At 37.3% G+C, this 23,050-nt stretch overlaps 3 protein-coding genes across 5 annotated transcripts in view; 2 read left to right on the forward strand and 1 right to left on the reverse strand.

The window, feature by feature from the left end:
* The window catches only part of LOC117984903 (zinc finger protein OZF-like), a 228,809-nt gene extending 217,284 nt beyond the window's left edge, over positions 1–11,525 (forward strand). Inside the window, exon 5 of the mRNA XM_034971573.2 lies at positions 11,485–11,525. The gene's annotated coding sequence lies outside the window, so the exon portion shown is untranslated. The remainder of the gene's footprint in view (positions 1–11,484) is intronic.
* Nnp-1 (Ribosomal RNA processing protein 1 homolog Nnp-1) lies at positions 493–11,072 on the forward strand. The gene is made up of 11 exons (XM_034971562.2): positions 493–792; positions 1,851–1,930; positions 2,648–2,797; positions 3,720–3,822; positions 4,357–4,448; positions 5,388–5,564; positions 6,239–6,366; positions 7,057–7,206; positions 8,866–9,029; positions 9,200–9,303; positions 9,780–11,072. The coding sequence occupies exons 1-11, from the start codon at positions 591–593 to the stop codon at positions 10,584–10,586; spliced, it is 2,157 nt and encodes a 718-aa protein (XP_034827453.1). The 5' UTR covers positions 493–590; the 3' UTR covers positions 10,587–11,072.
* Positions 11,526–14,327: 2,802 nt separating the features above from the next.
* Sos (Son of sevenless) overlaps positions 14,328–23,050 on the reverse strand; it is a 49,258-nt gene continuing 40,535 nt past the window's right edge. For all 3 annotated transcript variants that reach the window (XM_069500688.1, XM_069500687.1, XM_069500686.1), the window contains one exon: positions 14,328–20,164. In XM_069500688.1, coding sequence (XP_069356789.1) covers positions 20,107–20,164 — 58 coding nt within the window. In that variant the 3' untranslated portion in view covers positions 14,328–20,106. The remainder of the gene's footprint in view (positions 20,165–23,050) is intronic.

Below are 23,050 nucleotides of genomic sequence, written 5' to 3' on the forward strand. Positions count from 1 at the left end.
GCCATTTCTAGTTGGGTAAAACAAAAATCGTTATGGCAACATTTATTAGAAGCTGTGGTAGCCATAGCCTAGTGAAAGCTGTGGTAGCCTAGTGGTTAAGACGTCCGCCTTCCAATCGGAGGTCAGGGGTTCGATCCTGGGCACGCACCTCTAACTTTTCGGAGTTATGTGCGTTTTTAAGTAATTAAAATATCACTTGCTTTAACGGTGAAGGAAAACATCGTGAGGAAACCTGCATGCCTGAGAGTTCTCCACAATGTTCTTAAAGGTGTGTGAAGTCTGCCAATCTGCACTTGGCCAGCGTGGTAGACTATGGCCAAAACCCTTCTCACTCTGAGAGGAGACCCGTGCTCTGTAGTGAGCCGGCGATGGGTTGATCATGATGATGATGATTAGCAGTGTCACTCATTTTTTAAATTGTTAATGCTCTTAGTTACTGGGTCTGTGGCTCAATTCTTGAAATCTGTCAAGGTGGCGCCAAAGAGTATTATAATCTGTGGCGCTGTCAAGCGTGGCTTTGCTCGAATTTGGAATTTGTAATTCAATTCACAGTTTATGCTGAAAATTATTACAAACTATATTAATTAAACATGAAACTCCCTGACAAAAAGAACCCCAAAAAGCAGAAAACAAAAATGAAAACTATAACCAAACCTAAAAAGGAGAAGGTATTTCTTGTTGCTCAAGAATTTAAGTTTGCACGTCTTCTTTCTGGAAATGAGAAGAGAACTCGCGATCGTGTTCTTAAAACGCTGAAAAAATGGCTGTCGAACTGTTTTGAGAAGAAATATGGTTAGTGTTAAGTTCGTTTATGTATAAAAAATAGTGATTTGTTATTGACATGTGAAGTATGTAGCATAACCTAAAAGCAAAACATTGTATAATAATAGTATGTCTAGTCCGCTACAGGTTGAGATAGCCAATGGGGGTATGACGCGGAGGGACGCTCCGCAAACCCGCACGTCATTCGCGCTCGCCCGCACCGGGTTAGCGCCGAGGTTGTGCGGGAGTGCGGGGCGTTCGCTCCCCGATTGCCATCTCGACCTATATGTCGCGTACTATAGATTACTACGCACACTTTTGCCCTCGCTAAACTTTCTAGTAAGGGTGGTATCAATCTCGTTTAGTAGAATAAAATGGTGTAAGTAGTAGAAGTATCCATAGTACCTTTATATATATGCCTTTGTCAATACAAAATTTCAAGGCAAGTGTGAATCTGGCTTGTTACACTATCAATATTATCACTCCATACGCAATATCGCGATCCTGTATCGAGGTAATATTAATGGTATTGGCAGGTTCAAAATATATCTGGACATGTTTGAAATTCAGTTATACCAGACTTGAGATATAAAATTGACAGTGTAACACCCTCTATTGATATATTTATAGGAATCTCCTAGGCAAGCTCTAATCTTTCTTATCATTGCACGTTTGTTGTTAAGGGCAAGCCTATCTTGCTTCAAAATATTTTTATTGTATTTTATACATAGTCTAGCTTATACTCGCGACTTTGTCCGCATAGACTACACAAATTTCAAACCCCTATTTTATCCCCTTAAGCATTGAATTTTCAAAAATCCTCTTTGCGGCGGCCTATGTCATAATAGCTATCTGCATGCCAAATTTCAGCCTGATCCGTCCAGTGGTTTTAGCTGTGCGTTGATAGATCAGGCAGTTAGTTAGCTTTTCCTTTTTTATATATAGATAAAGCAATTTTCAACATAAATAATAATAAAAAATATTTAAGGGACTGTTATGCATCATTACTAAACTTGTTCTGACAACATTTTGAAATTTAACATAGCTGTTATGATAAAATAACATTTTAGATTCCTTTTATATTGCAGAATTTAAAGAGGATGATTTTATCAGAGTATGGAAAGGTCTCTTCTATGCTGTTTGGATGTCCGACAAACCCTTAGTGCAGGTAAATTGATAGGAAAAACGTTAAATATGGAGAATAAATAATGTTTTTTTACTGAGAAGATGAAACTCCAGACTTTATTATTATTAAGTAACTACTGAAAGAGTTTTAAAGTTTGCATTATAGGGTAGGAACCCACTTATTACTTTGTTTTGTGAATTAGGTTAATGTACAGTATGCAGCAGAAAATAATGTACAATCAACCTTTAGAATGAGATTTTGGCTTTGTAGAGCATTATCTCTGTCACTCATACCTATGCAATGTTTTGTTGGTCTCAACGACCGAGACAATGCTCTACAAAACCTCTGTCTTTATAAAGGTTGATGTACATTATTTTCTGCTGCATACTGTAAGTGGGTAGGTTGCGAAATTTTATGACAATCTCAATTTGTTTTGACACTACATAGTGAATACGTTTCTAATGATGAACTCTAAGTGTAAGTAAGTGCAATTTACTAATCCAAAATTACTAGTATATCAGTACCCTTATTACAAATGCGAAAGTGTGTTTGTTTGTTGGTTTGTCCTACAATCACGTCGCAACGGTGCAACAGATTGACGTGATTTTTTGCATGTGTATAGATAAAGACCTGGAGAGTGACATAGGCTACTTTTTATTCCGGAAAATCAAAGAGTTCCCATGGGATTTGTAAAAACCTAATTTCACGTGAATGAAGTCGCGGGCATCAGCTAGTAATAATATAATTCCCTGATTCCAGGAGGATCTGTGTGAGAGTATTGCAGCAACCCTGGACTTGTTTCCGCCAGACCAAATAGAATATGCTATAATGATGATCAAAGCAGGCTTCAAGGTCCTTGCCACAGAGTGGTATGGAATCGATCAGCATAGAATGGATAAATTTCTTATGGTAACATATGAATTACTTATACTATACCTTCTGGCAGTGTTCCGACCGCCGACGATGAACGAAAAACGAGTAGAACTAGAAACTATAAACGAGTTGGCGATCAGCGGGACGCGAGTGTGTAATTTTGATAGTTTTGTCGCCGGGCTATAAGCGAGTGTGCAAGTGCGACGAGCGATTACTCGTGCCATTCGCACGCAGTCGTTCAGTCCTGAGAACTTGACTTGCTCTTACGATGGACGGACAACATCAGACGAGTCGCAGGGAGCCGCTGGATTCAGGCGGTGCAAGGCCAAGCCGTGTGGAAGTCCCTACCAGAGACCTATGTCCAGCAGTGGACGTCTATCGGTTGATGATGATGATAATTTTAATATAAGAATACCCTTTCCAGACTAGCCAGTACAGTAAGTAGGCTTACTTATCATCAAATTAAGAAAGTGGTCAGAAAGTGTTTTAATGGATTTGACGATGGCAATTGATATTGTAGCTTCATATGTCCCCTAAATTTAGGATTGCTCCTTCTCGGAAACATGCTCTCAAAATTTGGGACATTATAATAATTATTTAGTATTTTGTAAGTTTCAATTAGATCGCCTCCTTCTCGCCTGCTTTTGAGGGTGCCGACTTATTACATACCAATTATTCTTTAAATCTGTCAAATGATATGTTATTAGTGCTACTTTTTAATTTCTTAATTACATAACCGGGGCCATGAGGACAACACTTTTTTTACTAAGCTGGTATCATTATTTTTCTTCTTATTTTGCTTTGTGGCTAATCATTATTTATATGTTTGACATTTCTAGCTGTCATTTTAGTCTCTGGGATTAAAAATTGGACTATAATCATAACTGTCCTTGTGCAAGTGCGGCTAAGATAGTATTTTCTCGATTGTAATTACTAATTAGTGATGCCCTCTATACAGTTAGTCCGGCGTTACCTTCGCGGCAGCTTCCGCTGTCTGCAGCGATGCGAATGGAAGCTCACAAGCTGCCAGATGTTTGCCGACATGCTGTGCTCTAGTGATGGTAAGCTCTTTAATAATGAATTCTAGCCCCATAAACTGCCGCTGTACAAAAAAACCGGCCAAGTGCGAGTCAGACTCGCGCACTGAGGGTTCCGTACTACAATCGTATTTTATCGTCATTTTGCACGATAAATCAAAAACTATTATGCCTAAAAATTCATAAAAATCTGTTTTAGAATGCACAAATAAAGCCCTTTCATATAATACCCCAGTTAGCATATAGTAATCTTACTTTGAAAGTTGAAAATAGCAATATTTGTTCATGACCACAATTTAATTTTTTTTGTGTCATGTAACCACAAATTCACGGTTTTCAGATTTTTCCCCAAATTTCCCCAAGAAACCTACCTACCTGCCAAATTTCATGATTCTAGGTCAACGGGAAGTACCCTGTAGGTTTCTTGACAGACAGACAGACAGACAACAAAGTGATCCTATAAGGGTTTCGTTTTTCCTTTTGAAGTACGGAACCCTAAAAATCACATCATTTTATTACTACAGTCATATTATTGAAATATTGTATTGTGAGTCGCAGGTATCCTGGCGTTAAAGACGCCATTGTACGCAAGAAACGCAGCCTCCTTGATGTTGCACGTCACAGACTGCTACTTGGAAGAATTATCTAAGGTAAATAAAAATATATCGTCTGCCACGAAAGGTTCCGTACCATCGTACAAGAAATAACACTATTTAATTTTAATCTTCTGATTTGACAGTAACATCGGAATGGAAAATATCTTTCAATTTTTATTTCAACTTCAAGTACACTCCGACTTAGATCTAGACCTAATCATTGCTTTACTTATATTGTGATGGTCATAAAGAACAAAATATACAATATATTATCTTGCAATAAATCTGTCTTATAAATATGATGCCGCTGATGCCCGCGACTTGGTGCGCGTGATTTTTCGGGATAAAAGTAGCCTACGTCACTCTCTAGGTTTTAAACTATACCCATGCAAAAATCACGTTGATCCGTTGCTGCATTGTGACGTGTTTGAAGGACAAACCAACAGACAAACACACTTTCGCATTTATAATAGGGCTGTCGTGATACCGGCTGTATTCACGTGGTTAGTCGTGGTATCCATAATATAAATGCGAAAGTGTTTGTTTGTTGATTTGTTTGTTTGTCCTTCAATCGCTTTGCAATGGAGCAATGGATTGGCGTAATTTTTTGCATGGCTATAGTTAAAGAGCTGGATGAGTGACATAGGCTACTTTTATCTCGGAAAATCAAAGAGTCACCACAGGATTTTTAAAAACCTAAATCAACGCGGATGAAGTCGCGGGCATCAGCTAGTCAGCTATATTTATAATGAATAACACTCACGATAATTTCTTTTCCTCTTATATTGGGCTATATATAGAGCTATCTGCACCTTGGACGCTGCTGCGCGGAAAAAAACGGGTACTCTTTCCGTACCACTGGCGTAAATTCTTGAGCCACGATGTTCTTCTTCGGCCAGGTGGTCTTCTGCCGGCTATAATAATTTAAACACTAAAATGTACGTGGACGCACGATAATTTAAACACTAAAATCCGTCTTTTTGTTCTCTACAGGTGTCCAAAGGTGAAATCCCGGACGAGAGTCTAGTGGCTCTACTATACCCGATCAGCGTGCAAGTGTGTGGTGGGGAGGGCACTCTTGCTATGTCTTGTAGGAGTGTACTTACTAATTTAATCAAACAAAGCGAACTCGGATTGGAGTATGATATTGCAACATCTGCTTGGAACAAGGTATGTAAATATTAGTGATGTTCCAGATATCCGTAGCCTCGGATATCCGCGGCAGAGTAAAGATCCGTATCCGTTACTTCTTGGGCTTTTTTACTTTATTAATTTTTAATACATAGATTTAATTATATCTGTAGGTGATTAGGTAGAAATAAAATACTATTTTAAATTTCAATCAAGAGTCAAACTAAACTATAAACAAAACAAAAGAAAGACCCGCGCAGTGCAAGTCGAAACATGTCCTCTCAATCAAAACGACAAGTGGCGTCAAATATCGTTTCAAGGTCATGCGCACCGACACCGATTGAGCAAGAAAGTTAAGATCCGTATCCGCGGATGTTGACGCCAATGATCGGGATCCGTATCCGCGGATCTACATTTTTAATGATCCGACTCATCACTAGTAAATAAAATGTCGTCTATATTTTATCCATACTAATATTATAAATGCGAAAGTGTGTCTGTCTGCTAGCTTTTCACGGCCCAACCGTTCAACCGATTTTAATGAAATTTAGTACAGAGTTAGCTTATATCCCGGGGAAGGACATAGGCTACTTTTTATCCCGGAAAATTGAAGAGTTCCCACGGGATTTCAAAAAACTTAAATCAAAGCGGATGAAGTCGCGGGCATCATCTAGTAGGTATTAAATGATTTTTAATCATATTTTAATTTATAGTTAGGTTGTCCCGCTGGTGGCCCTGAGGCTTTGGAGCGCGTGTCAGATGATGACAGCGATGACGATGATGATGACGTCGGTTCTGAACAAGCTGACGAATCCCTGAAAAATGGCAAACAAAATAACGGGTGAGTGAAATTATTACTCATTGCAACTACAAACTCGTATTATAGGCTCTTTATGCTTATTTCGTGGTTTAACGACAATAATATTGGAAATAGCTGGTACATACCACGAATAATATGATTTCGAATTCTCGACTGTCGACATCGACCTTCTTTACCTTTGATATCGACAGTTGATATCGACTTTTGTTATCTCGGTTGATATCGACCTTCGTTACCTCGAAATAATTGACACATGAAATAAGACAAGTGCAAACAACCTGTATATTATGCTTGGGCGCTCCGCGATGCACAAACCGGTTTGGCGAGTGGCTATTAGATTGCAAGGTGCGCTGTGCGACGTCAAAACACGTACCTTAATCGCGAGCATTCAGTAACATTCGCTAATTACCTACCGACCTACATTTTACCTACCAATATTATTAAGATCGCATCGATTTCATCAGTTTTGATTTGTACTTAGTTATTATCTAGTTTAGTTTAGTATTATAAGAGGAATGTGCAACATCCATACAAACTCAACAGAGTTTTAGGATGTCAAGCGTAAAATTGTATAATTGTTATTTGACTGAATAAAGAATAAAAAATAAAAAGAAACTTATACATTGCCTGAAAGTTTTAGGTATTCTATTCCAATGGGACTGATAACATAATATTATCCTAGTACTTGTATACTATTGAATGTGATGTCAGACCGGAGCCGCTGGACCCGCGCGCGGGGCGCGTGGACGTGACGCTGGAGCCGCTGCCCGTGCCGGCGCGCATGGTGGCGGAGCAGCTGAGAATACTGATGGCCACCGCCTCGTCCAAGGCCTACAAGCGAGCCAAGATATGCTTGGAACGGTGAGTTGAAATGTTTACACTTTACACCACTTTTACTGGTAGCGTTTGTTAATAAGGTAAAGTTAAACAGCAGCAGCCGTTCCGGCCAATCGGAGAAGACCCCGGGTCTTCTCCGATTGGCCGGAACGGCCAAGTGGGGGTACGGGCCTCGAGGCCTGGCCTCCTTACCCGGGTGGGGCGCAGGGCACCTTAGTGCCCCGGTAAATGTCTTTTAGCCGGAATTTCACCAGCTAGGGCCCGCCAATCTTGGCTTGGGGCCCTAGGGCTAGTTTGCTGTGCCAGTTCGTTCTCCGCGCTGCGGGCGATGCTCCCGCCACCGCGCGCGGGGATGTTGTCAATCCGTGTTTTGTCTCCGCATGACGGCGCTTAACTCGCCGTCTTGCGCGGATACGAAGTCAAGCCTGGTGGGTCTCGCGTCGTCGTCGATGTCGTCGTCGCTGGGGTCGCCTGCGTGCCGCGCTGGTGATGGCGATCGCAGTAGCTCTCGAGGTAATTGACGCCCGGTCGGCGACTACTACGCGAGAACTGCCTATAGTTAGCGCTAGTTGTATTTAGTAAATGAATTTTATAAATCACTAGCTTATGTTCGTGACTTCGTCCGCGTGGACTATGAAAATTTCAAACCCCTGTTTTACCCCCCTTAGGGGTTGAATTTTTTAAAATCCTTTCTTAGCGGACTTTTACGTCATAATAGCATCCTGCATGCCAAATTTCAGCCCGATCCGTCCAGTAGTTTGAGCTGTGCGTTGATAGATCATTCAGTCAGTCACCTTTTCCTTTTATATATACAGGGTTACAGGAAAATAAGACACGATCCCGTTAAGGGGTTATAGTACAGGACATTAGCTATCAAACGACCCCTAAAGTGCTTATGCGAAAGTGTATCGTTTTCGAGTTATTCATTTTTTTATTGGTAAAAGGGTGTTTGCCACTTTAAAAATTTAAAAAAAAGGAACAATGTATTTCAGCAGATTTTTTTTTTATTTCTTGCTAGTACATATCCTTGTTAATAATAAACAGTTATAAAACTAAAAAAATCTTCAAGCATTTTAAAATTACAGCCCAAAAACTGTACAGGTTTTCGAATTTTAAATTTAATTCTTTGAATAACTTGCAAATTTCCTGTAAAAATTACTATGGCACTTATCCTGCGGATTATTTTAAAAACATCTACGTTTCATTAGCTATGCATTGGTACAAAAAAATTACAAAAAAATCATAAAATCAAGAAAAAATTACACAACAAAGAGACCTGGTAGAAAATTCTAACAAATGCTATTGCCAAATAATTAAATCAGAATCTATGTAAAAACGAGTTTAATGCAAAATAGTTAAAGATTATTTTTAATGAGGTCAAAAGGTAACATAAAATCAGTCAAGTGCGAGTCACGAAGGGTTCCGTACCTTCGTACAAGAAATAACAATTTTTAATTTTTTTTTAATTTTTATGGTTGTTGTTTACCAATCCGTGTGACGTCATGACAGCTCAATCACCTAAGCAAAATGACAGTAAACCTTTTCGCGTTAAACTTTGAATGTATTTATTGTACTTATCGATCGAATAAAACTTTTGTGAAATTTTTGGCAGTTTAATTAATTATCACCTAAAATATAAATATAATCAAATTAAGACACCTTTCAAATATGATTGCCTTATAGTTTCGAAGAGCTGAGTCGTAACCAGTACCCGCTGCGGGTGCCAGCCGGCGAGGCGGCGGGGCCGGAGCCCAGGCCGCAACGCGCCGAGCCCAAGCGCGCCGCCACCAGGCTGCGCGCGCTCGAGAAACTGCTCGTCAAGCAGTCCGACGAGCTGGCCCTAAGAGGTTCGGTATTAAAACTAAGTTAGGCCACATATACCCGGTGAAATTCCGTAGTTTTAGAGCAGTAGCAAACTGCCTTAAGCAGTATTATTTATTGCTTGTTGTTTATGTTGATTATTATCACAGTTCCTATGTTTGCTCTATCATTATTCTAATATTATTATTTGTTACAGGTTTAAGTCGAAAACATCGTAAAAGACTTTTGGCAAAAAGTAGATCTGGAGTTAATATTGTGGATGAATTATTGTCTTCTGGAAGCATACCGGCTGATTCGACTGTAAATAAAAATTGTTTTTCCAATAAAAATATTTTATTAAAAAATAACACCGGAATTCATAGTCAATTGGTCAATAGATAGGGGCTTATTTAGAGGAAGATTCAGATGACATGTATCATACACATACACACACACATATTGTTGTTGAATATGACACATGTTTGAATCGTCCTCTAAAGAAGTCCCTATCTTGAGTCTTGACTATTAATTCCAGTGTAAATTATACAATACTAGATGATGCCCGTGACTTCGTCCGCGTGGATATAGATTTTTTAAATCTCGCAGGGATTCTTTGATTTTTCGGGATAAAAAGTACTCCAGGTCTTTAACTATATCCATGCAAAAAATTCATCGATCCATTTGCGAAACGATTGAAGGACAAACATATAAATCAACAAACTTGGGTAGTGATCTGGATTATACTATGATTTATTCACACTAATTCCTATGTTGATTGGCAACCGTTTTTGTTTCAGAATGGCGCTTGGCACGTTGAAACCACAGCGACAGAAGACAAAAACAAGCAAAGCGAGTCCAATAAAGAAAATAAGGCTGTTGACAAGAAAAAGAACAGAAAGCGGAAACTTCAAGAAAAGGCCAGTCAAGAGCAAAGCAAAAAACCTAAAGTCGACAGAAACAATAAATCGAAACAGTTAGAAACTAAGAAGAATAAAGTTAAGGATAAAAAGGTTATAAAAAATAGCAATGAAAACAAACAAAATCTTAAAATAGAAAGTGGCAAAAAAGAAAATAAAAATAAAATTGTAATGATAAAGAATAATAAAATATCAAATAGTGATAAGGGTAAAGATAACAAGCTATCAGATGGTAGTAATAAAGTTAAAGACACAATTAGTAAGGAAAAGAAAAAAACAATACAGGACAAAGTAGTAAACATTAAAACAAACAAACCGACAAATGATATTACGAATAAACCTATTGTTAAAAAGCAAAAAGGTTTGAATGCTAAGCACGTGAATAAAAATTTTAACCCGCAACTTTATGTTAATAAAGTAAAATACTATCAGAAACGAGTGAACGCTATAATGAAAAAAGACGGTACTCCAAAGAAAAAAGTTAATATGGAGACACCGAAAAAGGTGAAATTCGTACTAAAAAATAACAGCATGCAAGAAACTGTAGACTACTACAAAAGTGTGAGACAGAGTCCGAATATACCTTTTGATAGCAGTAAACTGCCGACCAAAACAAATCTGAAACCATCTACACCGTCGCCTATCAATCCGTTTTTCAAAAAGAAATTAAAATTAAAGAAATTTTAACGGTTCCCTTTTTATTTACAGGCACGACGCATAACTGAGTAGGTTGTGCGGTGCGGGAAGGGTTAGGATGAAATGATTTTATTTTTATTTTATTTTGCCAAATGTAACAATAAATGATGAATGAATACATCCCGTGACGATTAATACTGATATTACTTGCATCACTATTCCCGTTGCGTTTTTATACCGCGACTATTCGCAACCAAGTTGCTGTTTTCTGACCTAGCCCTTTTATTATTTCAATAATATTTTCGACTCAATATTATGTCCTCTTTATCAGTCTGACCACTAGACATCGTTGCATTGACTTGTTGTGACTATATTCTGTAAGGTAAGATATCGTCGATTTTGATTTTCATCAGGCGTTTAAAAAAACGCTCCAAATGGGAATACCGAGACATTTTGTAGGAGGACATGAGTCTTACTATTTCTATTCGTCGTTTCTTTAGTCAAAGAGTATGGCGAGACTGATTTGAAAAAAACGTAGTCTAAAGTAGGTATTACCATTTCAATGGGTAATGGTGAGACCCACCCCCGAGAGCTTAGTGATTCGTCAAATTGTAACAACTGTCACCCTCTACCCCACTACCGCAGGAGCCTACTCAGTTATGTACTGTATCTGAAATATTTCTGTAGTGAATTGTAAAAAAAAGCGACTATTTCTGAAAGATATTTTTATCATTTTTATTTAATAGTAGTCAACATTTAAAATGAAATGATGATTTTCGTGGTGTATGGCTGATTTGCAGTTTTCCAGATGTAACATGGTTTATCATGCTACATGCTTTATTTTTGTATAATAACATAATAATAATAATATTATAATTTAAAGACATGAGTTAGTTTTTAATTATACTGCTGGACTGTGATAATGAAAATCTATTTCGAGGTACTCCAGTGGCCCTACCGCGGTTGTTTGACAGCTACAATGTCACGATCGCAATCATCTCTGATTGGTTAATGCTCGCTCACTATTGGCCACAATGCATTGTTGCAACAAGAATCGCACAAATTCAGCCAATCAGAACAATTGAGATTGTAATAATGATTGATGCAGGTTTTAGACAATCGCCCTACTGTTATATATACCTATCACAATCCAGTACCATTTTTATAAATTTCTAATAGGGAACTTAGTTCTCGACTTGAAAATTTAACTCGACTTGCACAGAAATCCATTTTTTAGATACGCGGAGATGTGCCATGTGTGGCACGATCCTAACTTTTTGACATTTAGCAATTTTTGCGCTAGAGTCGTGATCTGTCATGCGTTTTCATGGCAGGACACCTACAGAGCTACAGTGACTTCTGGCCGACACTCTCGCGATTAGCTAAAATGTGTTGTTGCAGCAAAAGTGCCATAAATTCAGCCAATCACAACAATTGACATTGTAGCAATGGTTGATACAGCTTTTCCGGAGTCGACCAGTTTGTATTAGATAAAAGCTTGCAAACGAGAACAACAGCTATACTCTATCCATGGAAACAAATCAGTATAGCGCTCTCGCTGTTACGTTATCCCATACAAATGACAGAGCGAAAACTCTCAGAGGGCGTTAACCATTTTGATGCACCAACCAAACTCCCATACATGTTTTCAAAAAACATTCGAAATTCAAATGTTGTATAGAAGCAGGCGTTACTTTGCGGAAGTCCATGATATAGAATGAACCAAAAGCTTAATTTGCTATAATCCGCTGAAACAGGTCGAATTGCACCATACAGATTCGACCTGTTTCAGCGGATTATAGCAAATTAAGCTTTTGGTTCATTGTATATCATGGACTTCCGCAAAGTAACGCCTGCTTCTATACAACATTTGAATTTCGAATGTTTTTTGAAAACATGTATGGGAGTTTGGTTGGTGCATCAAAATGGTTAACGCCCTCTGAGAGTTTTCGCTCTGTCATTTGTATGGGATAACGTAACAGCGAGAGCGCTATACTGATTTGTTTCCATGGATAGAGTATAGCTGTTGTTCTCGTTTGCAAGCTTTTATCTAATACAAACTGGTCGACTCCGGAAAAGCTGTATCAACCATTGCTACAATGTCAATTGTTGTGATTGGCTGAATTTATGGCACTTTTGCTGCAACAACACATTTTAGCTAATCGCGAGAGTGTCGGCCAGAAGTCACTGTAGCTCTGTAGGTGTCCTGCCATGAAAACGCATGACAGATCACGACTCTAGCGCAAAAATTGCTAAATGTCAAAAAGTTAGGATCGTGCCACACATGGCACATCTCCGCGTATCTAAAAAATGGATTTCTGTGCAAGTCGAGTTAAATTTTCAAGTCGAGAACTAAGTTCCCTATTAGAAATTTATAAAAATGGTACTGGATTGTGATAGGTATATATAACAGTAGGGCGATTGTCTAAAACCTGCATCAATCATTATTACAATCTCAATTGTTCTGATTGGCTGAATTTGTGCGATTCTTGTTGCAACAATGCATTGTGGCCAATAGTGAGCGAGCATTAACCAATCAGAGATGATTGCGATCGTGACATTGTAGCTGTCAAACAACCGCGGTAGGGCCACTGGAGTACCTCGAAATAGATTTTCATTATCACAGTCCAGCAGTATAATTAAAAACTAACTCATGTCTTTAAATTATAATATTATTATTATTATGTTATTATACAAAAATAAAGCATGTAGCATAGCAAATTAAGCTTTTGGTTCATTGTATATTCGAAATTCAATTCGCAAACATACTTTCGTTTGTGATTGGTTGGTAACTCAAAATGGTTAACGCCCACTGAGATTTTCGGCTCTGTCATTTGTATGGGACTACGTAACAGAGAGAGAGAGCGCTATACTAACTTAATAGAGTATAGGACCGGGACTTGCTAAATGACATAACCTTACAGAATAAGCAGATAGCATATATTTACGATTGCTCATTTTCTAAACGTGATGAATATAGTCGTATGGTTTTCATATGTATGGACTATAGGTGAACAATTCATAGCATAAAGTGTACTACGTTGGTATGTTATTATGGTGCTTTGCGTTTGCCGAAACGGCTCCACGTTTCTTAGCAATTTGTTATGTTACTATGAATGTGTTGATTGAATAAATGAGATGTTTTTCATTGAATGTGGTTTTGTTTTATTCTAACGATCTGTAAGGCTCCATTTCCTTCTCTATACTCTATCCATGGAAAGAAGTTAGTATAGGGCTCACACTCTCTCTCTCTCTCTGTTATGTAATGATAATAACAGACAAAAATCTCAGTGAATGTTTTTTGAAAAATATTTACGAATTGAATTTCGGATGTTTTTTGATATCATATTTGTGATTTTTGGCGATTCAAAATGGTTAACGCCCGTGGATAGTGTACAAATACCACGAATAGAATGGCCCTATTAAAAGTAGAAAATATTATATTTTCCATAGGACAGTGGCAAGATTGCCGTGACTTTAGTGGCGAATCATTTACATAAAAACTGAAATATTCACTGAAATATTCCAGACTTGTTTTCTGTTAATGTATCAAACGTCTGGTTGGCGTTAACCATTTTGGAACACCAACTAATCAACGAATATTTTTTGAAAAGATGCTTGCGATTGGTTGGCCTTGCTCCAAACCACAAACTCATAATACAAACCATAGATTATATTATGTATCCTGATACAAACTATATTCGCCGCGCCGTGTCGCGCAGCGCAGTTCGAGTGCGTTGGGACCATTAGGCATTATGGCACGCGTTAGGTTTTTGTAAATAAAACACAATATTTATAACTGTATATAATATATTTCTACACTGCGCGTCACTATATTTACACCTATTATATCATTTTTACATGGTCCTTAGCTAACAATATAGTATAAACGCCATAGACTTTAAACGCGAGCATTTAAAAATCTTTTAATATTCATATAAAAACTACATGCTTGTGCTACCAAAGGAACTTAACATCGATTTGCATTTACAGCTTTAAAAAAACCGCATCTACAGTCTATGACCATTTATTCTGGCCACATTAAAGTTTTTAAGCAATATATATAGTTATCACCATAATTTTTATGTAAACTAATGGTCATAATTCGTATTGATAGAAAAAGACAACGTTCTATAAAAGTGAGACATAGAAACTTTGTACCTAAAGTAAAGTATTGCATATTGTTTCGTACTCATTGTCTCTTTCTACCAGTATTTAAACCCAAAATATTGCAATTCCTTAATTAAGCTTGACAAAAATATCACCGTCTATAAATTGTCTAATTCATTACTTTTCTTTGAACATATAAAATGACGTCGTTTCGGAACATTAAAATCTAGCCAAGCTTACAATATTTACATTGTGGAGTACAGTCAGCCACGTTTCACAAATGCCTAAGCGACTACTTTATTATACAATAATATAAACTCGGTACCTACTTAACATTATAAACGCGGGCGACTGTATATTTGTTATTTAAACTGGTAGTACACCATTTATTATGCTACTTCAATGGCAGACGAAAGTCATAAAAGTCCTTCCGTCTCTTTCTATCCCTTTTATTATTCTACCTACTACTCGCATAAAATTTACAAGGCGAAGTTACATGTCCAAAAATCGCTTTTAGACAGATATTTCGTATATCTATCCCTTATTGTACATTGTTGAATGCTATATATATACCTATATTTTTAAGACAACTTTTTACATTTCCATATAACTTATTGTTATGCAACAAATTGAAACATCAATATTCTAACCCTCTACGTATTCAACATCAATTTTATTTATAAATTCTTTTTGCACTGTATACTTATATTCGACAATAAACTTACTCGTATATGGGATGTTACAATATCAATACCGTATCGCTATTGGTATCGCAGGATTTCAACAACATTGGATACGTTGCAATACCGCTAGTACTTTCTCGATATATTGTGATCGATACGATAATACTCATACCTCATAACTACAATTTGGTATAACCATTGAATTTTAAGAATAAATAAATGCCCCCCCAAGACGGCTTTTCGTACTGATATTTTTATAGTTTAAACGCGCGACTTGAGTTATTACGAGTCTTAGGCGGCGTCCACACGAATACTTGCATCGTTTTAAATATTGACAAAAATAACCCCCGTCTGTATTGCTACTTGATGACACGCAAGAAACTCACGGCCAGACCAGACCGGAGGAAATTTAAAAATTCTGGAATTTCCCCTGCCGGAAATCGAACCCGGGTCCTCTCAATGATAAGACCTTTACCAGTCGTAAGTTGAAATAACTATATGTTTTACCTTATTAATCTTTCACTTTATCTATAATTTTATATTGTGGCATCTTTTTATGGCATGGCAGAATTATATTATCACTAATTTTATTAGTTTATTATATATTCCTTAAAATCTGTCGTTTTCAACTACAGGACGATGGCAAATATAATATTACTATTACATTTATATAACTTTGATATCTGTAGGGCCAACTAAGTTGAGACCTAATATGATCGCCAATTACCATAATTAATTTCTTTCCCTTTGTAGTTGAAAAAGACATTAAACACACGTAATGCAGACACACTCGACAATTTCCTCCACCACAAAGTCTGTTCGCTGATCGCCTATATGTCGCGCCGCATCTTGTCGCCGCCGCGACATCAAAGGTCGCCGCGTGCGGCATACACCCACAGGAGAATTTGGCATCTGCCTACCCATATTTTCTCTTTGCTACCTAACTTGTGTTTATTATTTATATTCGTATTTTATTATAATAAATAACCATGAGAATAAAATAGTATTCTTTCAATAGAAAAAAGTATTTAACAAACACGGTAAAAAATAATAAAATAAAAGCAAAATAATAAGTGCGCCTGCGGGTGTACACTATTTTAGTGAACAGACTATTAACTGTGCACCTCAGTGGAATACGTTCCTCTCGCTCGCTCGTTGCGTCTCTCGCATCCATCTCTCACCTTCTCACATCGTGACGTCATCAAAATCAGGTGCACAGTCTTACTGGCGAAGTTAATTAATATAGGCAAATACATAAAAGTTAGACGTCAGATTATTTACAAAAAAACAAACCTAACGAGCTAAATATACAATTTAATTATGCCACAACTGATTGAAAAGTTTTTTTTTCTTATGGTAAAATTGGTCCTAAGCGTCAGAGTCAATGGATTTTCTTCAATTTCATCACAAAATACCTAAAATATAAATACAGTTTCGAGTGCATTCGTGCCGTTGTCTATGCTAATTTGATATTTGTAAGTAAAATTTACAGGCAACGTACTTATTATTTTTATTCTTATTATAATATCGCCTTATATTACCTATACTTTGTGCGAAACTCCACTGGTGTGTCACGGCCTAATTTTTACTTTTGAATTTGATAAATATTATTACTTTATTATAAACTAGGATAAAAATAATGACGTACACTGAAAAAAATATTAAAATCCAACAAAGATTTACAAAGTTATAGGCATTTTAATTTTGGAGTGGGAGGGTCTTCTAGCCCTTTCTCGCAAAACGAAAATTTGTATGAAACCGCACGAAGCTGCTATGGCATTAGTAGGTGTGACGTCAAACTGCTGTGTCGCTATCTCTGTCAAATCAGAAATATTTAAATGCTTATAACTTTTTTGTTATTTGTTCAATTTAATTAGTTTTTTCAGTTTACGTCATTATTTTTATTCTGGTTTATAATAAAGTAATAAAAAAATTGGAGTCAAATACCCAATTTGTTATTTATTTATGATCTAACATTTTTTTCTTATTATTCTTAGCAAAAGAACAGCTAAGTACATTTTTATCCTATCAATGTATAGTACGCGACAGATTGAGATGGCAATCGGGTAGGGAATGCCCGGCACACGCGTATAGCCCCGCGCTAACCCGGTCCGGGATAGCGCGGGTGATGTGCGGGTGTGCGGGGCGTCCCTCCGCCTCATATCCCGATTGCCATCTCAAACTGTCGTAGACTATAGTTGTTGTGAGTTCGTACCAATTTTATTGTCAACATCTTATGGTCAAATCACAAATTAAGTAAGTATCAAAGTAAAATAAAGAATGATATTGAAATGTAATATAATGTTAAATATTATGTATTTATTTACGGCCGCGACACAATTACTTAACAAATTCTTACAAATTTTTTATCTCTCAACAAAATTATCAAAATTTGGAAGAGCATTATTGTACATTGTGATGTAGGTAAACTATATATGTATGGGTCTGTAATTGTTTATTCCTATTACATTCTTAGCTAATGATCCGGCTAGTAGACTGCATTGTGCGCAGATACCGAATTACCGGTAGTTTGTGCAGCGTTATCAAAATACCGTTATGATATTGAACGTTATCAAAGTAACGATAAAAATAACGATACCCATACATTCATTAATTTTATTTAGATACCATTATTAATACCGCTAATAATAACTATACTTATACCGGTAATTATACACTATCTAATAATGCCATCTATTTTCCCGTTGTTCGACGCGCATAAACCGAGTAACGATAACAAAAAAAAAACGTTAAATCTAATCGTTATACCGCTTTTATAAATATTACATTTTTAACGTGACATAACGAAGTGTTTTGTTAGTTTTAACGTTAAAAATATAGTAACGGTAAAATTAGGTTTGTATTCTTACAAGTGTAAATGACATTTGGTACAGTTATTAATCAAAGTATCGTTCTGTTCCATTCTCAATCGATAAACAACCGAAATTATATAACAAATCGATCTGTAATTTGTCGATTAATTATTTGGCAACATTCTGTTTGTTTGTCAAAAAAGACCATACCTACTTTATAACTTTAGACAAATATCAACGTTGCTAAATAACTTATTGACAGATCACAGTCAATATTGATTTTTTACTATTAATTTCGGCCGTAATAATCCTACTAATATTATAAATGTGAAAGTGTGGAGATGTTTGGATGTTTGTTACTCAATCACGCAAAAACGGCTGAACGGATTTGGATGAAATTTGGAATGGAGATAGATTATATCCTGGATTAACATAGGCTACTTTTTATCCCGGAAAATCAGAGTTCCCGCGGGATTTAAAAAATGTAAATCTACGCAGTCGCGGGCATCAACTAGTATTTATTATAAATTTTTATGGTAGGTGTTTCCAATCACTCCTGTTTACATTTGCCCTGGATGAGTAATTAGTAATATATATACACACCAATTATAATATCTATATGTTATTACTGCTACATATTATTATATCAACTAGTCTACATTTTCGAGGACTTTTTTATAATCATATAATATGAGATGCCTACTTTAAGAATCTGTCCCATTCATATATATTTATATCATATGTACATATATTTTAGTGTATTATATAATTATTATTTTTACATAATTCCATATAATACATAATGTTTCATTGCAACTTCTATTAATTTTTATGTGTGAATGTTATTATCACTTAGGCTCAATACAAGTTTGCACAATTCGACAAAGTTGATATTTCGAATATCGGAATACTATATTGTCAGAGTAAAATGGTTTTGACTAAAATAGGTTTTAAGTTTAGAGTTTACCCTATCTGTTTGGATGAACTCTAAACTTATCTCTAACACAAAAAATCTTAAATAAATCTTCTTTACAGGCATTTTAGTCTGACTTTATAGAAGTTCGACGTTCGAAAAGTTGTTTCAGACAAAATAAGAGATTGGTGGGAGACTCCAAAAAAAAATTACCGGTATAGTGCGTACATTTTCAGATCTCAATCGCCATTTTAGCTGTCAACTGCCATGTCAAAAGTACGGTTAACCCACAGATATGGCAGATTTGCAACTAGCGTGGTCCCCTCAGTCCCTCTCGCTCAAGCAGATTTTCTTATTTGTGAAATGTCATTCCTTCTACACTTCACGTTGTTTGTCAAATACTCACGTACAAATACATTTCGACAAACAAAAAAAAGTGGCCACGGTGATAAGGACAAAACACAATCATTATGTCACGTTCTAACAAGAGCTTAAATGCATTCAGTTATCTCGCTCTAACAGTAAGTGTCACAATAGGGCTACTTCTAACAGTCCTTATTCTGAGGGTTAACCTATATATTAAGGACTAAAATCGTACTTTTGACAAGACAGTTGACACATAGTGCTAAAATGGCGAGTGAGATCTCAAAATGTATGCATTAAACTTCTCAAGTATGAAGCCAGTTTTAAAGATGCTGGAATAGTTGATGCTTATAAGTATGTATGGTAGATTTCAGCGGTGATCGATAGTAGGGAATAGAGATGGAAATACAGAACTTTGCTATACAGGGCTATACTTTGGTACCAGAACGCTTGCGAAAACGAAGACAGGTGAAAGTCAATACCGCGTCGTAGGTGGGGCGTTGACCCGAGTTTAGACAAGGTTGACGCTATACTTTGCGGGTTTGAAAAATACTAAATCACTAAAACTGCAAAATTAGGCAAATGGTTATTGGTATCGGATTGTGTTTAGGTAGTATAACAATAACGCTAAGTTTTTGCTAGCTAGTTTCTGGTTACATCCTGTATAGTTATTACGAGAGAGTGCGTGGCTACATTCGCGGCGCGACGGCCGTGGCGGCTGGCTTCGGTGGTAGTTTCGGTGCTAATCTGTAACAAACGTAATAACATCATGATCAACCTCACATCAGCCTATCGACGTAATGTGTGAATGATCAGCTGTCCAGCGCGGAAATGCAGCCAGTATTCTTGGCACCATTCCACGCGGGCATGATTTGTATAGTAATTAGATAAGGCTAGCTTTAAGTTTTATTGTAATATTTTCATTAAAAATCGACGTACACTTCTGAACATTATATTGACGGGAGGAATAAATGAGCCGAAGTTTTGGCCGCTTCAGCCGAAGGTTGTGGCAATAGCAGATCAATCGGCTTCGGCTTCGCCTAAAAATCGAGCTTTGGTCTGACACTACTTCGCAGTGAATCAGTCGTCCGCATACATTAAGGCAGCTCAGTTCGGTGCTTTCTTCATACAAACGTAGGAGGGAAAATACAACAATATTCGATATTGTACGCACAAAACTAAGAATTATATCGATTTATCTCGTCATTATCTAGGTTCAATGATATCTAAAACATTGAAAAAAATATTGATTTAAAAGTTACGAGCCTCAAAAGATTCCTATTTTAACACTAAATTTATGTCAACTTTGGGCGTAAATAAATAAGATTAGGAATAGGAAAATTCTAAAAAAAATTATCATTAGACATAGTTTATTTATTCATTAGTTGAAATAACTTTACTTTGCAAACCTAAATTCAGTAGTTTTTTCTCAAAAATACTTTTCCCAAACTACTGTTCAACCCTTTTCAAGCGCTAGATTTCGGCTAAAATCATCATGCTTCTCACCCCAAAACATTAGACACCGCGCGGGTGGCGGAGGGAAGGGCCAGCCCAGCGGCGCGCGGCTGCGCGTGTAATATTGTGGTTTCTATGACGACAACTGTTGTTATTAATATGTTTTCAAAAACAAAAGTCGTAATGATTTTATAAAATTAATTTTTATTCAGTGGCTATGCAAATGTGTAGAAGATTGAGCAGAGCAGAGTCAATAAGTCCTTCAAATACTTATTGCATTTTGTACATTGACCTCTGGAATTTGAAATTTGGACACCAATTTTATTCATTGGTTTATTGACCTGACTTTGTTGTTGAGGTCCTAGTAGGGATATCTACTCGTGTGGTCCTAGTACAATAGGTAAGTAACTTTGTTTAGTTATTTATTTTATCTAATTTTAAAAAACCGGCCAAGTGCGAGTTGCTCGCGCACCAAGGGTTCCGTACTCAGGTATTTTTTTGACATTTTGCTCCATAAATCAAAAACTATTATGCATAAAAATAAATAAAAATGTGTTTTAGAATACACACAATACAGTAAAGCCCTTTCATATAATACCCCACTTGGTATACTTATTATACATTGAAAATTGAAAATACTAATTATTTTTTCATTAACACACTTTAATTTTTTTTTGTAAGTTGTAATCACAAATCTATGGTTTTCGGATTTATTCCTTTACTTGTGCTCTAAGACCTACGTACCTACTAAATTTCATGATTCTGGGTCAACGGGAAGTATCCTATAGGTTTGTGTGACAGATACGACACAGACGGAGAGACGGACAGACAGACAGACAACGAAGTGATCCTAAGGGTCCCTTTTTTCCTTATAAAGTACGGAACCCTAAAAAGGTACCTGTATATGTATAATAATATAGGTAGGTAGGTACCTACCTGGTGGTATTTCTTTGTATTTTTAGGGTTCCGTACCTCAGAAGGAAAAAACGGAACCCTCTGTCTGTCTGTCTGTCGGTCCGTCTGTCCGTCCGTCCGTCTGTCCGTCCGTCCGTCCGTCCGTCCGTCCGTCCGTCCGTACGTCCGTCAGTCCGTCCGTCCGTCCATGCGTCTGTCGGTCCGTCCATCGGTCCGTCTGCCCGTCCGTCTGTCCGTCTGTTCGTCTGTCGGTCTGTCCGTCTGTCTGTCTGTCCGTCTATCTGTCTGTCTGTCTGTCTGTCCGTCTTACAAATAAAGTACGCAACGCTTCGTACAAATAGTACTTTTTTATTTATTTACTAGCTGACGCCCGCGACTTCGTCCGCGTGGATGTAGGTTTTTAAAAGCCCGTGGGAACTCTTTTATTTTCTGGGATAAAAGAAGGCAGGTCATGCCTGTCGTAGAGGTGATGGCCGTTGGAGCCGGAAAGTTCTTGAGTGGAGACCGCGTAGGTATAAGTAAGCGTAGTGTGGGACGCCTTCCAGCACGATGGACCGACGATATACAGAGGCTGGCGGGAAGTGGCTAGGTGAGGAAGGCTGAGGACCGGGTGTGGTGGCGCTCTTTAGGGAAAGCCTATGTCCAACAGTGGACGACCGCAGGCTGATGATGATGGAAAAAATCACGTTGATCCGTTGCACCCCTCACACGTCCCTATCCGCCTTCTCCACTCCTGTCACGCTGTCGAATAAGTTTGGAATAGAATAGGATTTCGATGGAGTGCGTGGATTTTTGTGAACGGAGTTCAACCATGTAGTCGTGGTTTGGTACAATAGTAAATGGTACAATATTAATTCACCAACAACAGTTCCTAAGACCCATAGAATAGGAGTGCAGTACCCTGCAGCATCAGTATTGAAGAGTTGGAACTTAAAGTTCAATAATGGTATATATGTTTGGCATCTACAATATTATCTCACAATCAACAGTGGCTTAGGAGTGCAATACCCTGCATCATCAGGGTTGAAGAGTTGGGATATCGAGTTGAATTATGAAGTCGTTGCTTGGTACCTAAACCAGAGATAGTTTATTCTAAGCGTACCTTTAATATCAATTCAACATCAACTATTCCTAAAACAGCTGATTGAAATCCAAAAGTACAAAAGCTACCCGTGATTATTATGATGATGGTTGAGAAGTTGGCACTTGAAGTTTTAACATGTATGGTTTCTAACAAAAAAGAATGAATGAAATCGGACTACG

The sequence above is a fragment of the Maniola hyperantus genome, chromosome 9 (genome assembly GCF_902806685.2).
Source record: "Maniola hyperantus chromosome 9, iAphHyp1.2, whole genome shotgun sequence".
Lineage (NCBI taxonomy): Eukaryota > Metazoa > Arthropoda > Insecta > Lepidoptera > Nymphalidae > Maniola > Maniola hyperantus.

Coding starts and splice junctions, on each gene's coding strand:
- Nnp-1 (XM_034971562.2), top strand. CDS start 591: ATGAAACTCCCTGACAAAAAGAACCCCAAAAAGCAGAAAACAAAAATG. Junction 3,823..4,356: donor CATGCTGTGCTCTAGTGATG/GTAAGCTCTTTA, acceptor TGTGAGTCGCAG/GTATCCTGGCGTTAAAGACG. Junction 5,565..6,238: donor CAACATCTGCTTGGAACAAG/GTATGTAAATAT, acceptor TTTAATTTATAG/TTAGGTTGTCCCGCTGGTGG.